We start from the raw sequence: 23,309 nt of genomic DNA, 5'->3' as shown, positions 1-23,309 counted from the left end.
TTTTAACTTACCACCAACAACATTTGCTGTTATTGTTGATGTCGACTGAGGGGATGGCTTTCCTCCGGCCTGTTGCTGTTGTTGTTGGGGTGGTGGAGAACCAACGGCACTGAGAACACCACGTGCAACACTTTGACTTTGTAAACTATGAAGCATTGGATTTGTTGGCGGAGCTTTGGACAAATGTGGAACTTGCTGTAAGGGTGGCGATGGAGTATGCTGGGCCGTATGCTGCATATGACTGAGGGCTGCAGATGTTGCAGTCGCCACAGTTGACGATGATGATGGTGCTTGTGTTGGCGGTGCAGATGTCTTGGTTTGTATCACCATGGCAGAATGTTGGGCGAGACCCATTAGTCCCAGTGGCAAAGATGATGCTGAGGTATTTGTTTTCTGTTGGCCAGCCAAGATTTGCTGGTGAGCAGTTGGAAGATGTTGTTGAACTGAAGAAGTTTGGTTTTGTTGCAAATACGGATTAAATGGCTTTACAACCGCCACTGCTGCCTGTTGCATTAGATGCATTGAGGCTGCTGCAGCGGCCGCTGAAGTGGCAACCGCAGAAGGCACCATACCACCGGTAGCAGCAGCACTTTTGTTTGGTGTTGGAGGCGTTGCTTTGGAACTAACCACATGTAAAATTTGCGATGGATGCAACTCGTCACCTTGTTTCATGATGATTGATTGCTGATGACCTGGCTGCTGTGGCATCGTGACCTGTGGTTGATGTTGCATCCTTGGTGAATTCAAATTACTGGCGGCCGTTGCATGTGGTGAATGTTGAGTTGTTGGTGGTGGTATATTCACCAACAGCTGTTGTTTGATTGGACCCATTTGGGCCTGTGGTGGGGTTTGACGTTGTACAATATTTGCTTGTTGTATTACATGGCCAGTAGGAGGAGGAGGTTGTTGTTGTACCACCGTTCCAGATTGTTGATGGACCAGATGATGCGTTTGCTGTTGCTTGGAGGGTGTTTGCGGAGCGTGCAACTGCTGATGGTGATGCTGTTGTTGTTGTTGTTGCTGCTGCTGTTGTTGTCCCCCAACCGAAGCTGACATTTGCAGTTGTTGCTGCTGTTGTTGTAATTTTTGACTATTCAACACATGCGCCTTTAGACTCGTTGGCGGCCTCACATTTGTGTGCTGAGCATGCATCACCAGCGGTGTTTGCTGCTGCATAATGATCGGTTGCTTCGTTGGAGTTGATATGTCAGCCGGTCTGGTTTGTTGCTGGTGGGTCTGAGCTACCACCTGTTGACTGGTAATGTGTGTCGCTGTTGCCGGACTTGATGGAACTGTCGAAGTCTTGACGACAACGCTCACCGAAGACTTATTGAGCAGGGCAGTAGTCACCGATGATGCTGCCGCAGCAGCTGCTGTGGCAGTTTCAGCTTGCACCGGTTTGGTAAGAGCAGTTATTGGTGTCGCCACTGATGCCTGAGACATTGTGGTGGATGGTGTCGAGGACAACGGTTTGTTGCCCATTACACTACTCTCAGATACGGCGGCAGCTGCGGCTACCGCAGCCTGCATCATTTTCTTGGGGTCCAGCGGTGGACGCTGTGGTTGAGCAGCAGCAGTGGCCGACGGCAAATTACCAGCCTTAGCCTGCTGCATTTGCTGCCCGGACACAATGCCAGCAGTGTTTGTGTCTATAACGGGTTTATTAACTGAATCGGCTGCAGCACCACCGGTTGTCTTTTGCGAGGCAGGTGCAGCGGTATTTAGCATTGGAACACCACCACACGATGGGAGAGCTGAATGAATATTTGAAGTATTCACTGTGCCTTGGTTCTGATACGACTCAATTTCGGCAGCGGCCAAAGCCTTCTTTTTGGGATGTTGTGGTATGGTGGAGCTGATGGAGGAGGTAACTGACTGCGGTGCAGAAATATTGGTGTTTGATTGTTGTGCTGCTGCGGAAACTGGCACGGTGGATGATGTCGCCGGTGGTTGTACAACCGATCCACCAACTGCGCTAGTAGGGGGCTGTTGCTTATCCTCCAACGATTGCGTGCCAGATTTTAAAGGATTTTCTGGTGTATCATCCAAATCTACAATTTCATGTACCACACCACTTCCTTTAGATGGCGGCTGTGGTGAAGCAATCGACTGTTCGCTATCCATTTCATTAATGCTTTTACGATCTTTGGATTTTCTTGGTCGACCAATGGCATTGGGAGTAGTAGTGGCTATACCAACAGCTGCTGCTGCCGCTGATTCGCCAACAATTCCAGTCTTAGATTTGGGCTGAGTGGCAGCAGAGGTGCGACCTGATCTTCGCGGCGGTGTTTGGGCACCCTTTGGCAAGGCATTGGAAATCACATTTGCAGCCTGAAGTGGTATGGGCTGTGGATTATTTGTGGACATTGCTGTTGTTGCCGATACTTGTTGTCCAGCACCAGGTGGCACAGCGGTATTTCGCACCACATCTTCAATAATATCATCAATGGTACTGCGATCTTTTTCAAGCAATCTACGAGATTTTCTGGTATTAGCAAGAGAATTCAAATCGCCTTCGGTTTGTGCGGAGTTTGCTCCGCTTGTTGGTGCCGAAGATTGGATTTCTGATTGCTGTTGTGGTTGTTGTTGTTGCGTTGCAGATGTTTCGCTCAATGGAGCCGCCACTGTTGCTGTTGGCGTTGGCTGTTGCTCATTGGCAATTTTCTCGCTGGTCTTGACCACGGGCGTGGGGTTATGTGGACTTTTTATGGTTAAAATCAAACGCGGCCGATTGTCAACACCGCTTACTATGCTGCTAGCCACTGAAGAGCTTGATGGTGCCGCTGATCCGCTGCCTGATTTGCCACTTTCTTCACCAGAATCGTCATGGAATTCATAAACATCGCTTTTATTGTGATGATGAACCTCTGAAAGTGAAGCCAATGTTGCTGCTGCTGATGCAGCTTGACTTCTTGCCTTCTTTTCGGCTGCCGTTAATACCGATGGCCCAGTTACTGAAGAGGAAGCACCAGTGGTACCTGCCACATTTGTAGATGGTACCGTCGAGGGAGTTTGCAACTCTTGTTGTTGTTGCTGCTGTTGCTGTAATAGCAAATTCCTTGGTGGCCTACCTTTGCGACCTCTTGTTGCTGGTGTTGCAGCATTGGGTTTTCTCAAACGTGTTTGAACTCCTGCTGCATTGCCAGATGGTGGTATAATATCTTGCAACTGATTCGCAGCAACGGCAGGTGTAGCATTTGGTATAACAGCTGCTGCCTTTTTGCCACCTCTTGGCTGGCGACCACGTTTAGCTCCGGTACCCCGAGTATTGGGTCTACCTTGTACCGAGATCTGTTCAAATGCTGGCATTTGTTGTGTCTCCGTTTCATCCTCTGTGTCATGATCGGTGTTAACCGTAGTTGCCGATGAGGAATTCGCTGGATTCACATTGTAAGACGCCGTTGATGTAGGTGGCTGTGTCTGAGCCACAGGTTCTGGCACAGTGCTAATTGTGTCCCCTGAATTAGTTTTGGCATGTGGCACATCTGTGGTAGATTTTGTGGGCTGAGTTTGAGGATACTTAGCTGCTGCCTTTGCATCTTCAATTGTTGTTGCAGCAGCGTTTTGCTGTTGTTGTTGCTGTTTGCTTGGGTTAGTGTTGATTGGAAGCGTATTTGTTGAAGGTGTTGCCACAGAGGTTGAGGTCGCCATTGCATTATCATTCTTCTTGATAACGCTGCTGGCAGCCAAACTGCTGGTAGTTGTGGCACCTCCACCACTGTTAGGCTCCACCACATTCAATTCCTTGGCTGACCAATAATCACTATCCTCTTTGGAGTCCTGTTCGATTTCATCGTGTTTGGGTGGCGATATTTTGGTGATATTCTCTTCCGTCAGGGCAGCTGTAGCTGTTATGGGCGAGGCCCTTGTGAGTGAAGTAGCTGGCTCAGCAGCCGATATATTCGCTGGAGCACTGTTATTTGTTGATGACGCCACCACCGGGACAGTAGTCTCCTTATTAACATGTTGTGTAGGTGGGGCCACAATTGTTGATGTGGTTGTTGCTGCCGTTGTCGTGACAGTTGATGCCACAATATTTGTGGGAGTTGGAGTCCTGATTACTGAAACATTTTCAACATGTTTTGGTTGAGTAGCGGCGACTCCGTTATTATCACCAGTTGTTGCTGCTGTTGTTTGTCCAGCAACTGTGGGAGCAGATGTTTGTGGTGTTGAGACGATAATACGAGACACTGTTTCGGTTAGGCCAACAGGGGTTGCAGTCGATGTTTCTTGTTGTGCTCCAGTTGGAACTGGTGAACGTTGTTGTCCTGCCATACTGGGAGACTGTTGCAAGGACTGCAGATGCAGTTGCTGTGGCGATTTTCCAAACACAACATTGGATTGTTGGTGTTGCTGCTGCATGGTGGGTGAAGATCTTTGCTGTTGTTGCATGGCAATATTCTGTTGTTGCTGCGATTGCGGCGTCTGCAAATGGGGAATCCCCACAATATGTTGCTGCACCAAAAATCGTTGCGGTGTTGTTGGTGTTTGTATAACATTTTGCTGCGGCTGTTGATTGCTTGCATGTGCCGTTGGCTGCGTACTGCTGGATGAAGCATGCGGCGACTGGGGTGATGCAGACGATGGATGTAGCTGCTGATATTGGGACTTTATTTGATGTGATTGCAACTGATGCATTGTTGGCTGCTGTGGAGCCTGGGTGTGTTGGAGATGCTGATGTTGCTGAGGCGGCATCAGTTGTTGAGGCGAATTCATTGGCCCGCGTTGTTGCTGTTGATTGGCAACATATTGTTGTTGCTGCTGCTGCTGCTGCTGCATTTTTTGTTGTTGCTGTTGTTGATGGAACATTTGTTGATGCTGCATTTGCATTATGTGCTGATGCATTTGTTGTCGCTGTTGTTGGTGATGTTGCTGTTGTTGCCTTTGTTGTTGTATCATTTGTATTTGTGCTTGGACGCTCTGCTGTTGTTGTTGCTGCACCGAAATATTACCCATTTGCTGTATAATTTGTGGAGAGTGCCTCGAGCTGGGAGATGGCGGAGAATAAACCGCTGCAGATTTTGGTGAGTTCTGTTGATTTTGTAGACCACCAGGACTGTGAGGCGGCATTGTGGATTGCTGAGCCTGCTGTGGCGTGACCGTCACCACCTTGCTGATTATTGTCGGATGCGAAGGAACAGGTGGCATTTTTTGTACCGATATTGGTAAAATGTGCTGTCCTATGGGATGTGAATGTTGTTGCTGGTGTTGTTCAATGGCAGGCTTTCCACCCGTCGCCACCTGTTGTTGCTGTCCAGCGTGGGGTGAACATTGTTGAGGATTTTGGGCATTTTGAGGTGGCGGTATGCGTATGCTCACCACATTCGCCGTTTGCATTGGCGGCGTGGAATAGTTGTTAATCTTGATCATATGTTGCTCTGGTGCACCACCGCTCGGCGAACTGTGCGGAGGCATTTTCTGCAATGTGGATGTTAACAGGTGTTGTTGTTGTTGCTGCTGCCGTGGGGATTGTGTTGAGTTGGGACTGGCCATGGGGCTATTCATTGCCACCGCCGACTGTGTTCCCACCATCAACTGAGAGTTGTTCGGAGACATCTGAGATTGTTGCTGATGCACTGAACCACCTCCCCTTTGGATTAAAATGTTTTGTTGTGATGCCATTGAAATTGTAACTGGAGGTGGTGGTGTGGGCGTATGGGGACTTTGCTGCCTTGGCGTTGGTGTGTTACCACGCGAGGTATTACGCGGACTATGGGGTGATTGGGCTCGCATGCCCATTATATAAGCCGTACTAAGTGGTGACTGTGGCGGCATTTGAATTCCCGAAGATTGTGGTGAATGAATGGCCGTCGATGATGTCAAGGACAATGATGAAGAAGAGGCGGACGAATCATGGACATTTGTGGCTGTTACCACTCCATGTGGTGACAACACCATTTGCGGCACTACAAAATGTGGTGTCGGATCGGGAATGCTAATGGTGGGAGGTTGCATAACATAAGCCATTGTAGCCGGGGTCATGGTGGTTGTCTGGGGCAAAGACAACGGCTTAATGATTGTTGCCTGATGGGGAGATTGGAGAGCTTGTTGTTGTTTGGGTGTTGAAGATGTTGTCGCCGATGGGGCAAATGTTATGGATGTCTTTGTGGGTGTAGATGTGCAAGAGATTGTGGTCGCTGGACCGGATGTCATCGATGATGTAGAAGATGAAGAAGTCATTAATGCAGACGCACCCACCGAGCTAACAACAACAGAGGTGATTGTCTCATTCGTCGTTGCTGGTATAACAGACTGCACTGGTTGCACAGCTGGCTGATCTTGTTTCGAAATGGTTGGTGGTTCCAATTTTGGTTCCCCGGAAACTTGTGCCACATTGCCAGCAGTCGATTCCATCTTTGTTATAACAGAAGATTGTTGTTGTTGTTGCATTGTTTTGGCTTCTGTTGCCCTCTCGCTCATTTGTTGATTGTCCCCTTGGGTATCGGACAATATAGAGGTGGTATTGTTTTGAGCCTTCTCTGATAGCGAGCTACTATTATTGGATTGGGCCGTCTCATCGATTTTCAAACTATGACTACCACTGCTGTCAGCCTCGTCGGCATTCTCCTCGGTATCTGTGTCGATTTGAAGATCACGTACAGACTGTGGTGTATCTGCCGATTTGAGTTCCAACTCTTCCTGGCGCAGGCTTTGTATAGCTTTGCACACCTCTTCGGCATCGGTGTCTTCAACGACCACATCTGTGACGGGATTACTTTCCACCTCACACTCGATGGCTTTGGCGGCAAGGGCTGCTTCTTCGTCGGGCTCGGCCGGTGTCATCATGACCGGTTCGGGCTCTGCACTTACACTATTTAAGTCGTCCAAAGGTACATCGTCGTCAAACGAATAGTCAGCCGAAGAATTTCCAAAGCTTTCACCCAACAGAGCAGAAACAGCACTTTCCGTCTCCTCCTGTGATATGGTGACACGTGATTTCGACTCTTCCAGTTTTTCCAATTTAGAGGCGTCTGGCGGAGATTCCACAGGTATTTTTGGCTCATCAGCCGTGGGATCTAGAGGCGGATTAAACTCGGCCGATATGGATTGCACTGCAGATTCGCTTATCTTTTCATCGATTTCCCCATCAAAGCCGGGTATGAAGATGTCTGGTTTTTTCTTCTGTGTTGGGGGCAACGAGGTGAGCGATGATGTTGTGGTGGGAGAGACCATTGCATTCGATGTTGTTGATGTTGTGGAAGAGGTAGTGGAATCAGTTGATTTATTCAAAGTGCTCGTCGTGGTAGCACCAGCAGCAGCAGCATTGGCTGCGGCATTTCCGACTGTGGAAGACGTTGGTGTTGTGCTGATGGCGTTAGTATTGTGAGTACTGCTGTCCATTGTAGATGAGGTAGGAGTTGTTGGTGTTAATTTTTTCATATTCTCCATTGAATTAAGGCCACTAGTATTGCTTATCGTTGGAGTTTTTGGTATGGGGCTAATCATTTGTTTATCACCTCTCATGTGGGGAGAAAGCGAAAGTAAATCCTTTGATGAAGATCGATGTGGTGTAGTGCAAGCAGTTGCACAAGTCAATGACGTGTTGGGTGTTGTCTTCACCGGTGGTTGGGTGGTGGTGCTTGGCAGAATCTCCTCGTCATCATCACCGATCAGACACGGCAAACTGGGTGATGGTTTACACAGGGGCGAGGTCTTGGTGGTGGAGGACTGTTCGCCATGCTCCTCGTTTGCCAATTTCTGGGCATTTTTATTGGCTGCTGCAATATCTATGGTTAATTTTGCGGTGCTTGCGGATTGGGATGCATTCGTGGCATGTTGAGATGCATTCGAAGATGAAGATTCTCTTCTTTGTTGATGATGTAGCTGTTTCTCTTCTTTGGAACGTTTCTTCTTTTTCTTCTTGGTTTTCATGCCACTGTTCAGGCTAATGTTCGTAGCATGTTCCTTCTCCGCCATGCCGCCGCTCACATCTCGATTCTCATGTTTACTGGTTGGAGCTGAACTTCCCGTTACCTCTAATGAGTTTTCGTCTCCATCAGAGAAACGGAACACGTCGGTCATATCACTGCGATAAGTTGTAGCCGTTGAAGGAGTTGCATCCTCGGTAGCTTTATTATCCGAATCTTCCATAAGTTGGGCTTCGAGAGCACGTCCTGCTGCATCTAAATCAACGCTATTTTCATCCTCCAAAGGTTTGGCGGGAGTTGTTGTGCTACTAACTGCTGCAGGTGATGGCATAAATTGTGCTGCGGTTGCAACCACCGTCATACTCTGATCCAGGCCAGAGCCCCGTGATTTCTCGCGATCCTTACGCTTCTTCTCTCTCTTCTCTTTGCGATGCTGTCGTTCAACAGATCTTTCGATGTGAGATGGCGGACCGCTTAATGAGGGACATTTTTGCTTGTTCTCCTCGTTTTCTTCCACGGTATGTGATTTCGGTGTCAGGGGTTCTTGTTTGTAGGGATTCAAGGCTGCGGAAACAATGGGTCCTGTCACATTGGCTGTCAAGGCATTGCGATTTGGAAGACAATTCAAATCTCTACCAGCGCCAATGTCACTGTCCGTCATTTCTTCTTCCTCGTCGGATATGGGACCGAAAATGTCTTCCATTTTCTCGCCACTTCTCTGTTTTTGTTGAGATGTGGTAAAGCCATCACTACAGCCACCGCCACTGGTGGGCGAGGAAGCTGAGCCCGGAATTTGCAAACTCATTCCCGAACTTTGGCTTGCTAATTGTCGAATCATATCTAAACTCTTGGATTTCTTGGACTTCTTGAGGCGATGATGCTTTTCCTTTTCATAAAGCTTGTCCATTTCAATGCCTTGGCCACCAATATCGGCACTCATGTGACGTAATTTTTCCCTCTTCTTTTCCTTTCTGTCCTTGTGACGCTTCTTTTCACCAACTGTCGCCACATGTGAATCTGTCATTAGAATGTGAGGATTTAATGGCTCTGAGTTCTTTAGCTCATCAAATGGATCGTAGTTAGGTGATGTTGGCAAATGTTTAACCACATTTTGGGGACTAACATTCTTTGCATTGGATTTAGTTGTTGTCGTTGTCGTGGTGGTGTCAAGTCCGCCATCACTGCAGACGCCAGCAACTGTTGATGTGCCTGAACTTTTCTGCATATCAACGGATGACAGTGATTCCTTTGCCGTTGACACAACCAATCCCACGCCGTCCTGTGTTGGTGTCTTCTGGCGTTTTTTGCTCTTTTTGTGCTTTTTAATTTTGCCATGATCCGATTTTTGGAATTTGTCTTCAGACGACTCAACATAATCGTCACCATAAAAGTCCTTATATTCCTTTTTGATCTCATTCACTGTTAGGACATTCGATTCACTCTTTATTGTGGCCAACATTGATGTCTCAGCCTCACTTGTATTGGAATGAAGTAAATTCAGATGTTTCGGTTTTATGTCATCGAAATCCGACGATTCAATGGCACTGGCATGGGCAGATGTTTCCATGTTCTCAACTTCTTCCTTCTTTATTTTGTATTTCATTTGTTTTAGAATCGGTGTTGAGGTGCCATCATCGTTAGATGTTTCAATGGGTTCCTGTTTCAGTTTGATATCACATGGCGGCTGAGACTGAGATTCTGAATCCGATGCTATGCGCGATGTGTGGTGGAGTAAACGTTTACTGCCGCCACTTGTACTGTTGCGGCGTATCAGATCATCATCGGAACTGTCATCAACAGCGCACAATCTGCGGATGTTGTCTTGCAACTTTAGGCCTCTTTGTATTTCCGAATCATCCGAGTCCGAGCAGAGGCGATTGGGTTGCGTGGATGCGGCTGATGATGATGCCTGGGAATTTCGTCTTCTCTCTTCACAGGGAGACTTTTGGCCATCGCGTTGATCCTGATCATCATCGCTTGAGGTTAACGCCCCGCTAAGCATTTTATATGAACTGCCACCGCCACCACTGCGATTATGATGACTACCGCTGCGGTGATGGTGTGACGACATATCTCCCGAATTATCAAAGTCTGAATCGGAATCTCCGTCATAGCTTGTTGAGCGTTTCTTCTCCTCCCTCTTGGCCCTGGATTGTTTCAGTTGACAGAATTTGGCTTTGATCTTTTTCTCTTCTTCCTGCTTCTGCATATTCTTGCAGGATCTAGCTTTAACCTTGTCATACATGGAAACATATGGCCCCTCATCGGGTATATCAAATATTGAATGCTTTCTGTTCATTGAATCTGAATCGTCGTCATCATCGTCACAACCTAAACCACCGCCGCCGCCATCCGTATCTTCAGCAGAGCTAAGAAGAATTTTCCGTGACCCAGATTGGGGTGTGCTCTTATTGTAGGCGGAAGATTGACGACTTGAAGGTGTCTGTGGTGGTTCCTCCGAACCGCGTGAGTGTTTCCGCTCAGTGACATGTTCACTTTTGTGAGATGGTTTTGTTTGAGTTTCCATTGAATTTCCACTGTTATTCGACGATGTTCGTTTTGGCGCGACCGATTCAACTGATGAAGAGATGTGTTCGTCATCTGTTGCCGCCACATTGCTAATATTGGCTGACACTGGAAATTGGCCGGTGGATGCTGTGGGTGCCTCATTTGTTGCAGCTGGTGTGGCATCTGCAATAACAGGTGTGGAATGCCGTTTCTTTTCTCGATGGTGTTCACGATCTCGTTTACCACTTTTGTGGCGACTGTGGTGGCTTCCACCACTACCATGCTCTTTGTGTTTGTGACCACCACCACCGCCACTCCCAGAAACTGGTTTATTTGTAGAACTGTGTTGATGGTGACTTGTTTCTTCATCCTCAGAGGAGATTGATTTCGTCTTAGTAGTTTCCACTTCGTGGTCAGAATTGTTTGGTTCATTTTCGATTTTAACTGTTGCAACTTTATCGCCACCCTCCGATTTTATGGCATTTGTTGTCACTTCTGTCGATTCTCCAGAAAGTGTATTACTACTTTGTTGCTCAGTTTGTGATGACGATTGTTGTTGTTGCTGTTTTTGATGATGATGTTTGTTGCGATGATGTTTTGCATTGTGTTCCTTTTCCGAGGAAGTAGCCAAATTGATTCGGTGGCTCGATGATGATGACGATGACAAACGACTGTGTTTGTTATTTCTATCTTTGCTGTGGTGTTGTTGTTCCTTTGATTCCCGCTTCTCGTTCAACACGGCATTACTTGCGTGATTATTAGCAACATGGGACGAAGGAGTCGAGTGTGTATCAATACGCATGCGCTTGGCGTCTTCTGCATGGGCTTCGGCAGATTCGGCGTTACCACCACTGTTGCTGGCATTGCTATCCTGGCTGCTAAGTCTACGTTTCGGGTGCCGCACTGGCGATGTATTTCGCGATGTTTTGCGATTTTTATGTTTTCCACTGCTAGCTCCCGATGCAGATTCAGCCGTAGTAGCAGCAAATTCACCAGTTGTGGAGCTCTCTTTAGGCTTCTCTGATTCACCATGTCGAATGTGATCCCCAGTTTGATTGGAAGTTGTACCACCGCTGGAGGATAGATCATTACTAGCATTGCCGCCCTTTGTTTGCTGTTCCTGTTGAAGAACGGAAGACGGGTTTTCTTTTCTGCGATGATTTTCCTTGGAGCTGTGAAGTTCGCGCTTTTCATTAGCGATTTCTTCGTGCAGTTTACGTTCACGTTCTTTTTCCTCTCGTGAACGCTGCCTTTCAAGCCTCTCTTTTTCACGCAGTTCACTTTCTTCACGCTCTTTTCTTTCTTTTCGCAGTCTCTCTTCTTGTTCTTCACGTTTACGTCTTTCGTTTTCTTCGCGTTCCTTCCGCTCCAGCTCTTCTCGCTCCTTTCGTTCGCGTTCCTCACGCTCTTTGCGTTCCCTTTCTTCGCGTTCTTTTTTCTCGCGCTCTCTTTGTTGCTGTTGTTCTTTTAGTTTGCGCTCGTTCTCTTCGCGCTCTTTCCGTTCACGTTCTTCGCGCGCCTTTTCCTCCTCTTTGCGTAAACGTTCCTTTTCTCGTTGCACACGCTCCTGTTCTTCCTGCTCCAAACGTTCTTTTTCCAATCGCTCTCTTTCAAGGCGTTCCTTTTCAAGTCTTTCTCGCTCTTCCCTTTCGCGTTCTTCTCGTTCACGTTCTTCCCTTTCTTGTTGCTTTCTCAATTCTTTTTCGCGTTTTTCTTGGCGTTCCTTCTGCTTTTCCGAACGGCTGGAGGATTCACGTTCTTTGCGGTGTTCGACGAAATCTCTTTCGTCCGCATCACTTGACTCTGCCGCCGAAACTTGTGAGATTTGGGATTGAGATGAGTTGGAATTTTTCCGTTTATCGCTTTTGGATGATTTCTTTTCATCGCTGCTGCGATGATTATGTTTGTGCGATTTATTGTTGTCACTACGCTTACTACCACCACCTGCAGTTTCGGATATTGTGGAAACTGAAGTGGGGTTACTTGCTGTTGTTGTTTTCGTTTCAGTGGAGGAACTGTTACCGGTTTGCATTTTCAGCTGCTGCTTTTGTTCTACAGAAACTGTAGCTGCTGTTGTTTTTATGGTTCCCACATTTGTACTGCCAGGAACTGATACTGATTTTGTGAGGGTACGAGGCGACTCCGAGGGAGCTGATGTCGGTGCGGGTCCAACGGCTGTTGGTACACTCAAGCTTTTCGATAGAGTTGATGTCTTTGGCTTTGAAGTAACATTCACCGTGTGTTGCGGCGCTGTAGGTGTCGTCAACGAGGCTGCAGTCACTGGCGGAGGTTGAGGTGGTTGATGGACTTCCATAGGAGGCAGGGGAGGTGGTTTTGACATTTCTGCAGGCGGAGGTGGTATTGGTTGATTGTTTGGCGAAGGAGCTGCAGTGTTTGGCAATGGTGGATGTGTTGGGAATGGATATTGCAAACATTTGCTGCCGCTCGACGCCGTTGTTGGAGCTGGTGGAGTACCAGCTCCCGTTGCACAACCAGAGGAAACAGGAGAAGGCGAAGCCATTGTATTTCCACTGCTACATGTCGCTGTCGTTTTTGCTCCTGTCTGTAGACTGGACAGAGTGGATGAACTATTAACAGATGGAGACATGGATGGACTGTTGTACGGTGACATCGACGCCTGAGGTGAGTTCATGGGCGACAGGCTAGTTAAACGCTGTAATAGGGCACCAGATGTTTTGTTCGTGGTATTCCCCGCCGATGCCATGGGCAACGTGTTTCCAACTACCGGCGTCTTTGTGGCCTGTAAATTTGGCAGTCCCGGCGAAGTACAAACACCTACGGCATTCTTCGCCATTTGAGAAGAATCAGTCGATGGTTCATACCAATGATTTTTCTTTAAACGCTGCAGATCATCATCAAATATCGATTTTTTCGCCAAAACCGATTTGACAATCTCCGACGGTTGTATCTCCTTGACATCAATATCGAGGAATTTGTGACGACTGGCGGGTGTTGAAGGCGTTCCACTGCTCTGCCGTACATCACCCGTAGATGATGATGTGACGGCCGACGTTGCCGCTGTGGTTGCCGAATGATGCAGGTCGGTTTGTGAAGAAGAACGATGATGTTGCCAGGTCGGTGGTGTATTACTGAAATCGTGGCGTTTGGCCACATTTGACGCTGCAGCAGTGGTTGAACTACCGCCGCCCGACCAACGCTCGTACATCTCGTCCAAAGTACGTATACGTTCTTCCAATGAAGGGCTACCGCTTGCTTGGCCAGTTACATCAGAATCACTGGAATTCGAGCTGAGAGAACGTGATCTCATCGGACTAACCATTGATGATGACGACGAGGGTGTAGCGCCACCACCATGATGCCCACCGCTACCGTGATGATGGTGATGATGAGTATGTGGCCGCCAGGGCTGATATCGTGACGATGGACTGGGCAAATAACATCCGCCACCAGATGATGATGATGTTGTCTGTAATCCAGGCGTTGTTGTGGTTGTTGCTGAGGATGTCGCCGATGTTATAGAACTATGACTAGAATGATTACTGTTAATTCCTCCTTCGCCGCTTCCAACTCCACGATTCGATAAGCTGTTTGACAGCATGTGCGAACTACCGGAGTTGGTGCTACCAACTGCAGCAGAAGCAGTTGAAGAACTTGCAAAACCACTACTGCTGTGATGATGATGATAGGATGTCGTCGCACCCATATTCGAAGACGAGCCATTGTTGCTACGATATTGTTGAAAGAACAGAATGCCAAATTTGGGCAATGGCAGTACCATCGGCTCTCGTGGTCGTTCACGTGGTACTCTACGCGGTTCACTAGGTAAAACTTCTGGCCTTTCGTCGCACAACGGTGTACCAGGTCGTGAACCATCAGCACTTTCACCGCCGCTAGCCTCGTGTGAGTGATGGGAATGTAATTGATGACCACGACCTCGAGAGGCATGATGATGGAAATCATCACCACTGCCGAACGACGACGACGCCAAGTTTGCGTTACCACTGGAGGAGCCCGATGAAATTAATGCGGCATTTGTACTCAGAGCACTACTGCTTCCACTACTTCCAATCACCCGTCTTCTTTTACATGCCAGAGAAGATGATGATGACGATGACTGATGTGGTGGCGGGTGATGGTCACTATTTGAACTGCTTGTACTACCATGCCGTGTGGATAAATTGCCACTGCCACCTCCTATGCTGGAACTTGCACCCACACCTCCACCACCACCTCCGGTCGCCATATAATCAATGGACGGTCGGCGACTCAACTGATGTTGCTGTTGATGATGGTGGTGATGAGGATTTATTGAATGATGCGAGTGGTGGTGATGATTTGCTTGTTGTTGGTATTTGTTGAGACTGTTACTGCATTCCGATAGTCTTCTTACTTCACCCTTGCGATGCAACGAATCATTTAGAAGATAATCACAGTTTGAGTTTTTGTTTTGTTGTTGTGTTTGTTCTTCCAACGAATGAGACTGTGACTATAAAATGAAAGATATTAAATCATTAGAATTTTTGTAAGGAAACGCTTTAAAAGAAATATTTAATACATACCAATCCACTGCTGGAATTAATGGAATGATGATCAATTTTTATACGCTTGCGCGGGCTTACTATGCTTTCATCTCCACTGGACGGGTACTCTTCGAGCTGTTCCAACAAAACTGCACGTTCTTTTTGAAACAATCGTACATCACCTGAGGAGAAGGAAAATAGGTTTTAATAAAATTTTCCAAAAAACCTACAATTTTATATTGAAACAAACCTTTTTGTTTTGCAGGACTTTTATCACAACGTCGACGACTTAAAGCCATCTCCAACATATCACTATTGGACTCTTTACCACTACTGTTGTTTACAATAGGACCCAGCCGTGATAACAATGGTGAATCAGACCTTAAACCGATCCCACTGTAAGAGTTCGCATTGGATGATGATGTCGGGTGATTTGACATGATTGCATCTTCGTCGTGCGAAGCTCCTGATCCCTGACTATATTCGTCATATGATCGAAATCTTCGGGTATCGATATAATCGTAGTCCATTGTGTGACGGGAACTGCGAGATCCCCGACTACGAGCTGGCGTGGTGTTACCTGAAGCTTGTCCCACAACAGATGGTAAGGTGGTACCACTTGGATTGGAATTTATGGACGAACCGGCAACAATTGCTGATGACAGTGTAGGCGCTGAGGGTGGTATGCCAGCACTACTACTGCTGCTACTGCCAGGCGTATTGCTGGGGGAACAGCCATCATTCGAATTCTGATGTCGGCTGAATGATGAAGCGCGGGAACGTGACTGTGATTCGTAGCGGCTAAAACGAGATCCTGGAATGACATGACAAAAAAACGTTTAATAAATTAGCAGATCTTTTTAACCCTCTTAAAGTCCAATAAAATATTCTTTAAAACTTCCAAAATAGATGTTTTATAAGGCCATGGGAAATATTCAACCAACATTTAAAAATTCATCAAAAATAAACGTACCTGCAGCTTGCTTTTCCAATTTTTCATAAAATGCATCCTGACATTCTCTGGAAGCAAAGTCCACCTGCAACTTTCGGCCTCGCAGTGTTGCTCCTCTCATCTCTTTTACTGCTGTCTGTGCATATTGTATTTGCTCGTATAACACCAAAGCCAGTTGCCTTTGCCGGTCTATCACCACCTTACTGACCGCACCATATCTCGAAAATTGAGATTGCAAATGCGACTCAGAGATTTTCTCGCCAATACCATCGATCCAAACACAATTTGTAGGCATTGATTTGCCAAAGCCCAACTTTATGCGATTGTTACCCAAATGTTCGCCATCCATTTTGCGCATGGCTTTGACCACAGATACAATATCGGAATACTGACAGAATGCATAGGCGGACATGCCTTGCTTTTTAATGTCGATTTCTATGATTTCGCCGAAGCACTCAAAGTGCAGCCTCAGTTCACTGGCGGTAATTTCCTTTTCCAGATTGCCAATGAATAGGGTACGTGTAGATTTTGGATGGTACTCGTCCAATTCGGCTTCGTAGGGACGAAATTCGTTATCCTCCACATCGTAACCCTGATACGGTTCTACCTCGATCTTACATCCAAAAAATAACTTGTCATGAGAAACCTCAAGAGCTTTTTCCACATCTTCAGGTTTCTTAAAACAAACTAGAGCATAGCGTTCAGCATTTTGCCCCACCACCTTTACCCATGTAACTTTGCCATGCTTTTTGTACTCATGGAAAAGACCGTCCTTTAGTGATGTGTCTGAAGAGCGAGCCGGCAAGTTTCGCACACGTATCGCCAATGGCCGATTGTCTTCGGAATGTACAACGGGATTTGTAGATGGCGTTCCCGAACCAGTAGAACTCGAACTGCTGCTACTACTGCTGCAGGCATTTGAGCCACTGGGATTCAAAGCCGACGATGTTCCCGGCACCGCCACGGCAGATTGAAGGCTTCGTGACCCTCCTCGCCCCGCCGGAGCTGTAGACGTACTTGTCTCGACATCTCGACCACCCACCGGACTTGAGGCATGAGAGTGTGACGAGGCAGTGGATGAGGACGACGAGGAAGAACTATGTGAAGAACTGTAGCTACTCGGCGATCGGGAATGCGAACGACTTGACGATGTGGTACTGCGCCCGTGCAGATGCGCATGGACCGCTGCACGAGATGTGTGATGCGAGGCGGATGTTGAAGGATTGTTGGAAGTGGAGGAGGAGTTGGCATTCGACGATGTAGAATTTGAATGTACATTATTGCTGCTGCTACTGCTACCTTTGTGATTGTGGTGGCCATCTGTTGATGAACTGCCATTAGAGGCGGCTGCCGCCAACGCAGCGGCATTTAGAATCCCGCTAACGTTTCTACTACTGTCTCCTGCATTTGCTGCTGCAGTCGACGATGATGACGACGACGACGTTAGTAAACTATTATTATGATTATTTGTATTACTACTATTGATTGTACTACTAATGCTACTACAACTACTATTATTTGCCGTTTGGTTGTTGTTATTGTTGTTGGCCGATGCTGCTGCTGTTGATGATGATGACGACGAAGAATTTGAGGTGGTATTAGCGGCGGAAGCGGCAGATGTCGAGGATGAAGTCATTGTTGATGATGCCACCACTCCTGCCGTTGCCGCTGATGATGTTGGTGACGCTGAACCACTGCGTGATGATGAGGAGCAGGACTTTAAAAGTTTATGTTTATTTTTATTTAACAACGGATTTCCGTCTGTGCCGGAGTCGTTGTCTCTCTGTTGATGATGATAGTAGCCACCACTGTGTCCTGCAGCACTTGATGCGTTGCCGTACGACGCTGAATTGTTTCGTGGTGTATTGAAGGCTGCAGTTGTCGACGACGACGATGCTGTCGTCGCTGTTGACGATAAACTTGAATTGCTGTTGTTCTTGTGGGCAGGTGAAGAAACGTATGAATATGCGTTGTATGCAGTGGGATTGTTTGTAGAGGAATTTGCTGTAGACACTTGTGTTGCTGTTGCTGCTTGCGTATCTGTTGAGGCGGCAGTTTGATAATGGTTGTTGATATTTGCTGCTGAGACGTCGGCATTGCCACTGCCACCAGGACCGTTTGTATACGTCGCAGCAGCTTCGTACCATGACGCAGGCGGAACACGATTGTTATTGTTGTGTTTGCTTGCAGCGCCACCACTTGAGCTTCTGGAATACACATTAAATTAGATGTTGTAAGAATTTTTGTTTCTATTTTCAGAACTTTATTTAAGGTTTTGTGTTATTATTAATTGTTAAACAATTAAAAATTTTCTGTGCAATATAGAGTGATATGGTATTTGAGAGCTAATAGATACATTTCCACTACAAGATTCTCACTTACCGTTCACTCAATATAGTCGTTGCTGCAGACGAACTGGATGATGACAAACCACCACTTGTAGCATAAGGACCATTTCTGTATACTCTGTCTCTTGTTCGGCTTCTGCTGTTGTCTAAATTGGATGTTGAATTACTACTGCTTTGATAATTACTAATTGTATTATTGCTATTGGAACGTCTTAAATAGGAATCGGTGTCAGCAACTAAACGGGAGTTACGTTCATAATAGCCACTGTTCCGTTCTGAAAAGTTCGGTGGTGATACGTCTTCTGTAGACCTGGTAAAAGTAAAGTAAATGAAGGGTTGTATGTTTTTAAAACTTGAAGATATTTCTTAATTATTTTTTATTACATAGTGTTTTTGCACAATTGAAATTCTTATTATGTGTGTAAAAGAAAACTGTAAAATATATAAACAAAGTGACATTTGTTAAAACATTTTGACAGTTAAGTTGATCGGTTAAGTAATGAAGTGTTGCCATTAAGAAATAAAATAAAAATCGCCATGTTTTTTTGGAGATGCTGTTATTGTTTGACTGTTGATGTCTTTATAGTATTAGTTGAAAATAATATTTTTCCATTCCTAAAAGTTATTTCTTATAAAGCAAACAATGATTGGTATTATTGATATATCACAAAAGACACGAAATGCAAGAACTTTCATTCGAATATACGGAGTTTTGAGTCATGATAGCTCAATTTAATTAGGAAAATATTTTTACAATAAGTTGTTTGTATTTATTATTTTTAATAGTATTGAATACATATTAAAACATATGTTGCACTTTTTTTCTTGTTTTTTTTTATTTTATTTTATGCACAAAACAATAACACTGTAAAACGTAAACGTACTATAAATCTATTTTTTAATTTCTTTTAATACAAACATTTTGTAATATTTTCGGAGACATTACAAAACTATTTGATAATCTTATTTTGTATTTTAATTTTTGAATCAAATCGAGTTAGCGTTGTTTTTAAATTTCCTCTTTTTTATTCTTATACACATGTAAAATCTTTATTTTTCCTTTATTGGTACAGGCAACAGCAATGATTCGATTTTTTAAAACACAGGAAACGATTCCTTCTGTTATTTGGCCAATATTAAATTTGTAATTACTTTAATTTTGTGCATTGAAATTAAAAAGAGAAGTATTAAAATTATAAAAATAAATTTTAGGCACATGTTGGTAATTTTCCTTTTAATTTGCTGATGTTATCGTATCCATTTACACGCTTCTATTGAGTTGTTTATTATTTGGTTTCGCCTCGCGTTCACATTTTTCCGAAGCTGATATAGCAGAACATATTGTATTGTAGAACATGGTATTTTTGTAGTAAACTTAAAATTTTCTAATACTTCACCAGAAATTAATATTTATTTTTAACTATTTTGACACATCCAAATTAAAGCAGACTTGTATTAATAACAATTTGATGTTGAGATATCCAAATTTACATATTTTCATTCAAAACACTCTGGATATTTTATAAAGCATTTTGTGAAAATATACCTTTTTTTAAAAAATATGTAACTTTATAGTTTTTTTTTTTTTAAGATATATTTATTTTACGATATGTTTTATACATTAATTTGGTAATATTCACTAATTGTAACCATTTTTTATTTATATTAAATGCCAAAAATCTGTTGTAACCATTTTTCCACAATTCATTCGTGTCATACAAACTTAAACGCCGGCTTAACTGCAAGCATTGACAACACTGATATATTTTTATGTTTCTTCTTTATCCCATTCTTTTCTTTACTTTGCGCCACTAAATTTCTTTAACGCACACCATGTTGTTTTTTCATCAAATTCATTTGGAAATTAAATCAATTTATCAAATATTCCAATCACTATATACTTTACACTTTACCTATGCATAATTTATTAACAAATAATTCTTTAACATTTAGCTTGTTATATTTTTCTTGCGTTTATTAATATAGTTTCACATTAAAATAAACAAGCCCATTCGTGGAGAGCAACACACCGAAGAAAAAAAAACTACTACTACAATACACTACGGTGAAAGAGAGGAGCGCAATGTTGCTTTTCTGATGTTAGGGTTGCTGCGTGCTTGTTTTAATCACCCGCCGCATACATAGTTGTATTTTAAGGTATTATTTTGTTATGTTGATGGTAATGGTTTTGCATAGAGAATATGACTAAATTAACTATATTGAGAACACTGAATTAAGTAAATAATTTTGAATATTTAACCACTATCCAACTGTATGGCTAAATATTTTGTTTTTTTCTTTTGTTGGTAAAGCAATATTTTCAGACTCTATCCAACGGTGAGTCGTTTAATGCTTGAATATTGCTTTTATGTGTATTTATAAATAATTTAGGCTATACTTTTTTTACATTTCACTCCAATGATGCCGTTTTAACTTGGTTAAATATTATGTTTCTTTGTACAACTTCGTTTTTGTTATCATAGCTTGGCTATATTTCAATTTTTTTGTTTTACACTTTTTGTTGTATTTTTAATTTTGTTGAGCACTGATCTTTCTTGATTTTTTGTTTTTTTATTCTTTTACTTTTATTACATTTTATTCGTTCGTATTCTTCTTTAGTTTTATGAGACCGTGTGTCCCTGTTTACGATGTAAACAAGCTGCGCATTAAATGCAAAATACTACGGTAGAAGAGAAAAAATGCATCCGAAGGCCACGCTAGAATTTTTGGGTCTTTTGAGGGATGATTTCCCACTATCTGGTTATTTGTTAGCAGTGATGAGACTAATGGCAGCAAGCGTACTTTTTTTGTACCTTTAATTTTGTTGGAATTCTGTATATTTGTGTAGTATATTTTTACCTTTTTATTACACTTTTCATTTATGTATATTTGTTTATTAATTTAAATTCTACAAAAATATTCTTTAATACATGCCTTTATTTTGATCTTCAAAGCCACACCATACTTTTAGTACTAAACAACATAACTCCATGACTCCGTTTCATCTCTGCCTTATGTTTCTTTTAATTTCTCTCTCTCTCGAATTCTGCGTGAGAGTGAGGTGAATTTCATTGTTGTTTACCCACATGTAGTGTGCGTATGTGTGCAGTAGTAGTTATTGTCAGTTTACCTTACCAGTAATGCCAATTCATTGCCACTGATTTATTTAGTTGTGTTTTTTTTTCTTTTATTAGAAACGATCTTGTTTTGTTAAATACTAACATTTTTAAATAGTTTATAATGGTATTTATCAGTTATTTCCTTCTCTCATTTTTAATATAAGCATTCCCTAAATTTACCCCATACCATCAATTTTCATTTCACAACAAAATAATATGCTTGAAGGAGAAAAACAAAAACGAAGAAAACATCCCCCTTTGAGTTACCAGGAATTTATTATGTTTAGCTCGCTTTTTCTTTTTTCGAGACAGCAAATGTGTTACACAGGGATAATAATTAAGTAAATGTATGAAATTTTTGTTCGTGCAGAATACAAACAGCTGCCGGGGGTACATTCGTTGTATTTTCTATGTTCCATCGTCGTCGTCGTCATCGACATCATCACATGTCGAAGCATTGTTTTTGGCAAAAATTATTTGTTGGTAGGGGCGCGTTTTATGTTACGAGAATAACACGCGTTTCAATGAAAACCAAAAGAAAAAAAACAACTTTTGTAAAAACAAACATGTTATGGAATGCTATATACAGTTAACTATCCAGCAGGAATAGAAAAATGTAGATATTTTATAGGGAAGGCTCAGAGTGGTAAACGTCGATTTTTTGGGAATATTTTTTAAGAAAAAAATATAATAACATAAGAAAATAAATATATTTTTGGAAACCCAATAAATTTGAGGAATAGAGTCATTTTAAAAAAAATTATTATTTTTGAGACCCAATAAAAATCGATCATTTTTTTTTAAATATTGCTTTAAACCAATGAAATCGTGTTTTTTTTAATTCGAAGATTTGTTAAAAAATATTTTTTTTTCAAAATAAAAAAATTAATATTTTTTGTCAAATATGTTTTCAAAACTTATAAATTAAAGAAAAAATAAAAAATATATTTTTAAAAATTTATAAAAATCAAAGACCTTTATGTTTTTGAAAAACCATTAAAATTTTTGGATAAAAAAATATCGTTTTGACAAGCTATTAAAAAGTTGCAAGATTATTTTATTAAAAAAAATTGAATTTTTTCAAAAATATTCTTAGAAAACGACAATAAAAATTCTAAAAATATTTTAAATATTTTTCGAAAACATGCTTTTTTATGTAAAAAAAAAAAATAAAGACGTAGAGTTTTTAAATTTTTCTAAAAATATTTTAATTGTTTTTCGAAAAAATGCTATTTTATATAAAAACAGTTTAAGATGCAACGTTTATAATTTATTTTTAATTTAAGTTTTTATAAATATATTTTGAAAATGGTGTTTCAAAACCCCATGATTTGTCAAAAAAAAAAAAATTTTTTTTAAAACCATAACAAATTACCGTTAACTTATTACCTAGAAGCTACTAATTTTGAAATCTTTTCCTTTTCTTATGAAAAAGATTTCTTTCAATTTAATTTCAAAATCTGTCATTTCCATGAAACAAAATGTCCTAACTACCAAACTATTCCAAATTTTGACTTCGTTTCGGTTATACATGTTCCCAAAAATGCCACTTAAATTGTGTTATGGAAGATCCGTATTTAAATGATTAATTGCATATTTTAATCCTCAATTTCGTAAAATGTCATATGCGAAGAGATCACCCAGCAAATGGTGAGAGAAGATCAACAAATATAGGTAGCTTCATTTTCAGCCGCTAGCCGCCAGTTTCATTAGCTAACACGTTAGGCAAATGCAGAGCATACCAAATGCCCTATTCAAATGTAGATAATTTTACGGATCAACCATAACTTGTGAATCCTCCGGACCATTAACAAATACAACAACAATATACTAAGCATGCATACTTGTTGTTGTTTTTGTATGATATTTTAAAGCAAAGAAAAAAACAATAGTTTTCTTTATTTTTCGGAAAACAGAATATTTGACTGCTACTGCTGTGTTGAAGGGACACAACAGAACATGTATTCTTTCTCACTCTCTCTCTCGAACACACTCGAGCTACTCTCAGGTAT

General features: G+C 42.8%; 1 protein-coding gene across 3 annotated transcripts in view; it reads right to left on the bottom strand.

Moving 5' to 3' along the window:
* LOC101895549 (protein split ends) overlaps positions 1-23,309 on the bottom strand; it is a 249,591-nt gene that overhangs the window by 5,795 nt on the left and 220,487 nt on the right. For 2 of the 3 annotated variants that reach the window (XM_059125563.1, XM_059125565.1), the window contains exons 4-8: positions 18,213-18,488; positions 15,852-18,037; positions 15,129-15,692; positions 14,918-15,060; positions 12-14,844 (exon numbers count right to left, since the gene is read on the bottom strand). In XM_059125563.1, the coding sequence (XP_058981546.1) occupies positions 12-14,844; positions 14,918-15,060; positions 15,129-15,692; positions 15,852-18,037; positions 18,213-18,488 (18,002 nt within the window). Of the gene's footprint in view, positions 1-11; positions 14,845-14,917; positions 15,061-15,128; positions 15,693-15,851; positions 18,038-18,212; positions 18,489-20,585; positions 21,375-23,309 lie in introns of those variants that run through there. The other variant, XM_059125564.1, reaches the window with a different exon arrangement.

The sequence above is a fragment of the Musca domestica genome, unplaced genomic scaffold, assembly GCF_030504385.1.
Source record: "Musca domestica strain aabys unplaced genomic scaffold, Musca_domestica.polishedcontigs.V.1.1 34, whole genome shotgun sequence".
In the NCBI taxonomy this organism is placed as follows: Eukaryota; Metazoa; Arthropoda; class Insecta; order Diptera; family Muscidae; genus Musca; species Musca domestica.
The sequence above is the reverse complement of the archived record's forward strand: the minus strand, read 5'-3'. Positions and strand labels throughout refer to the sequence as shown.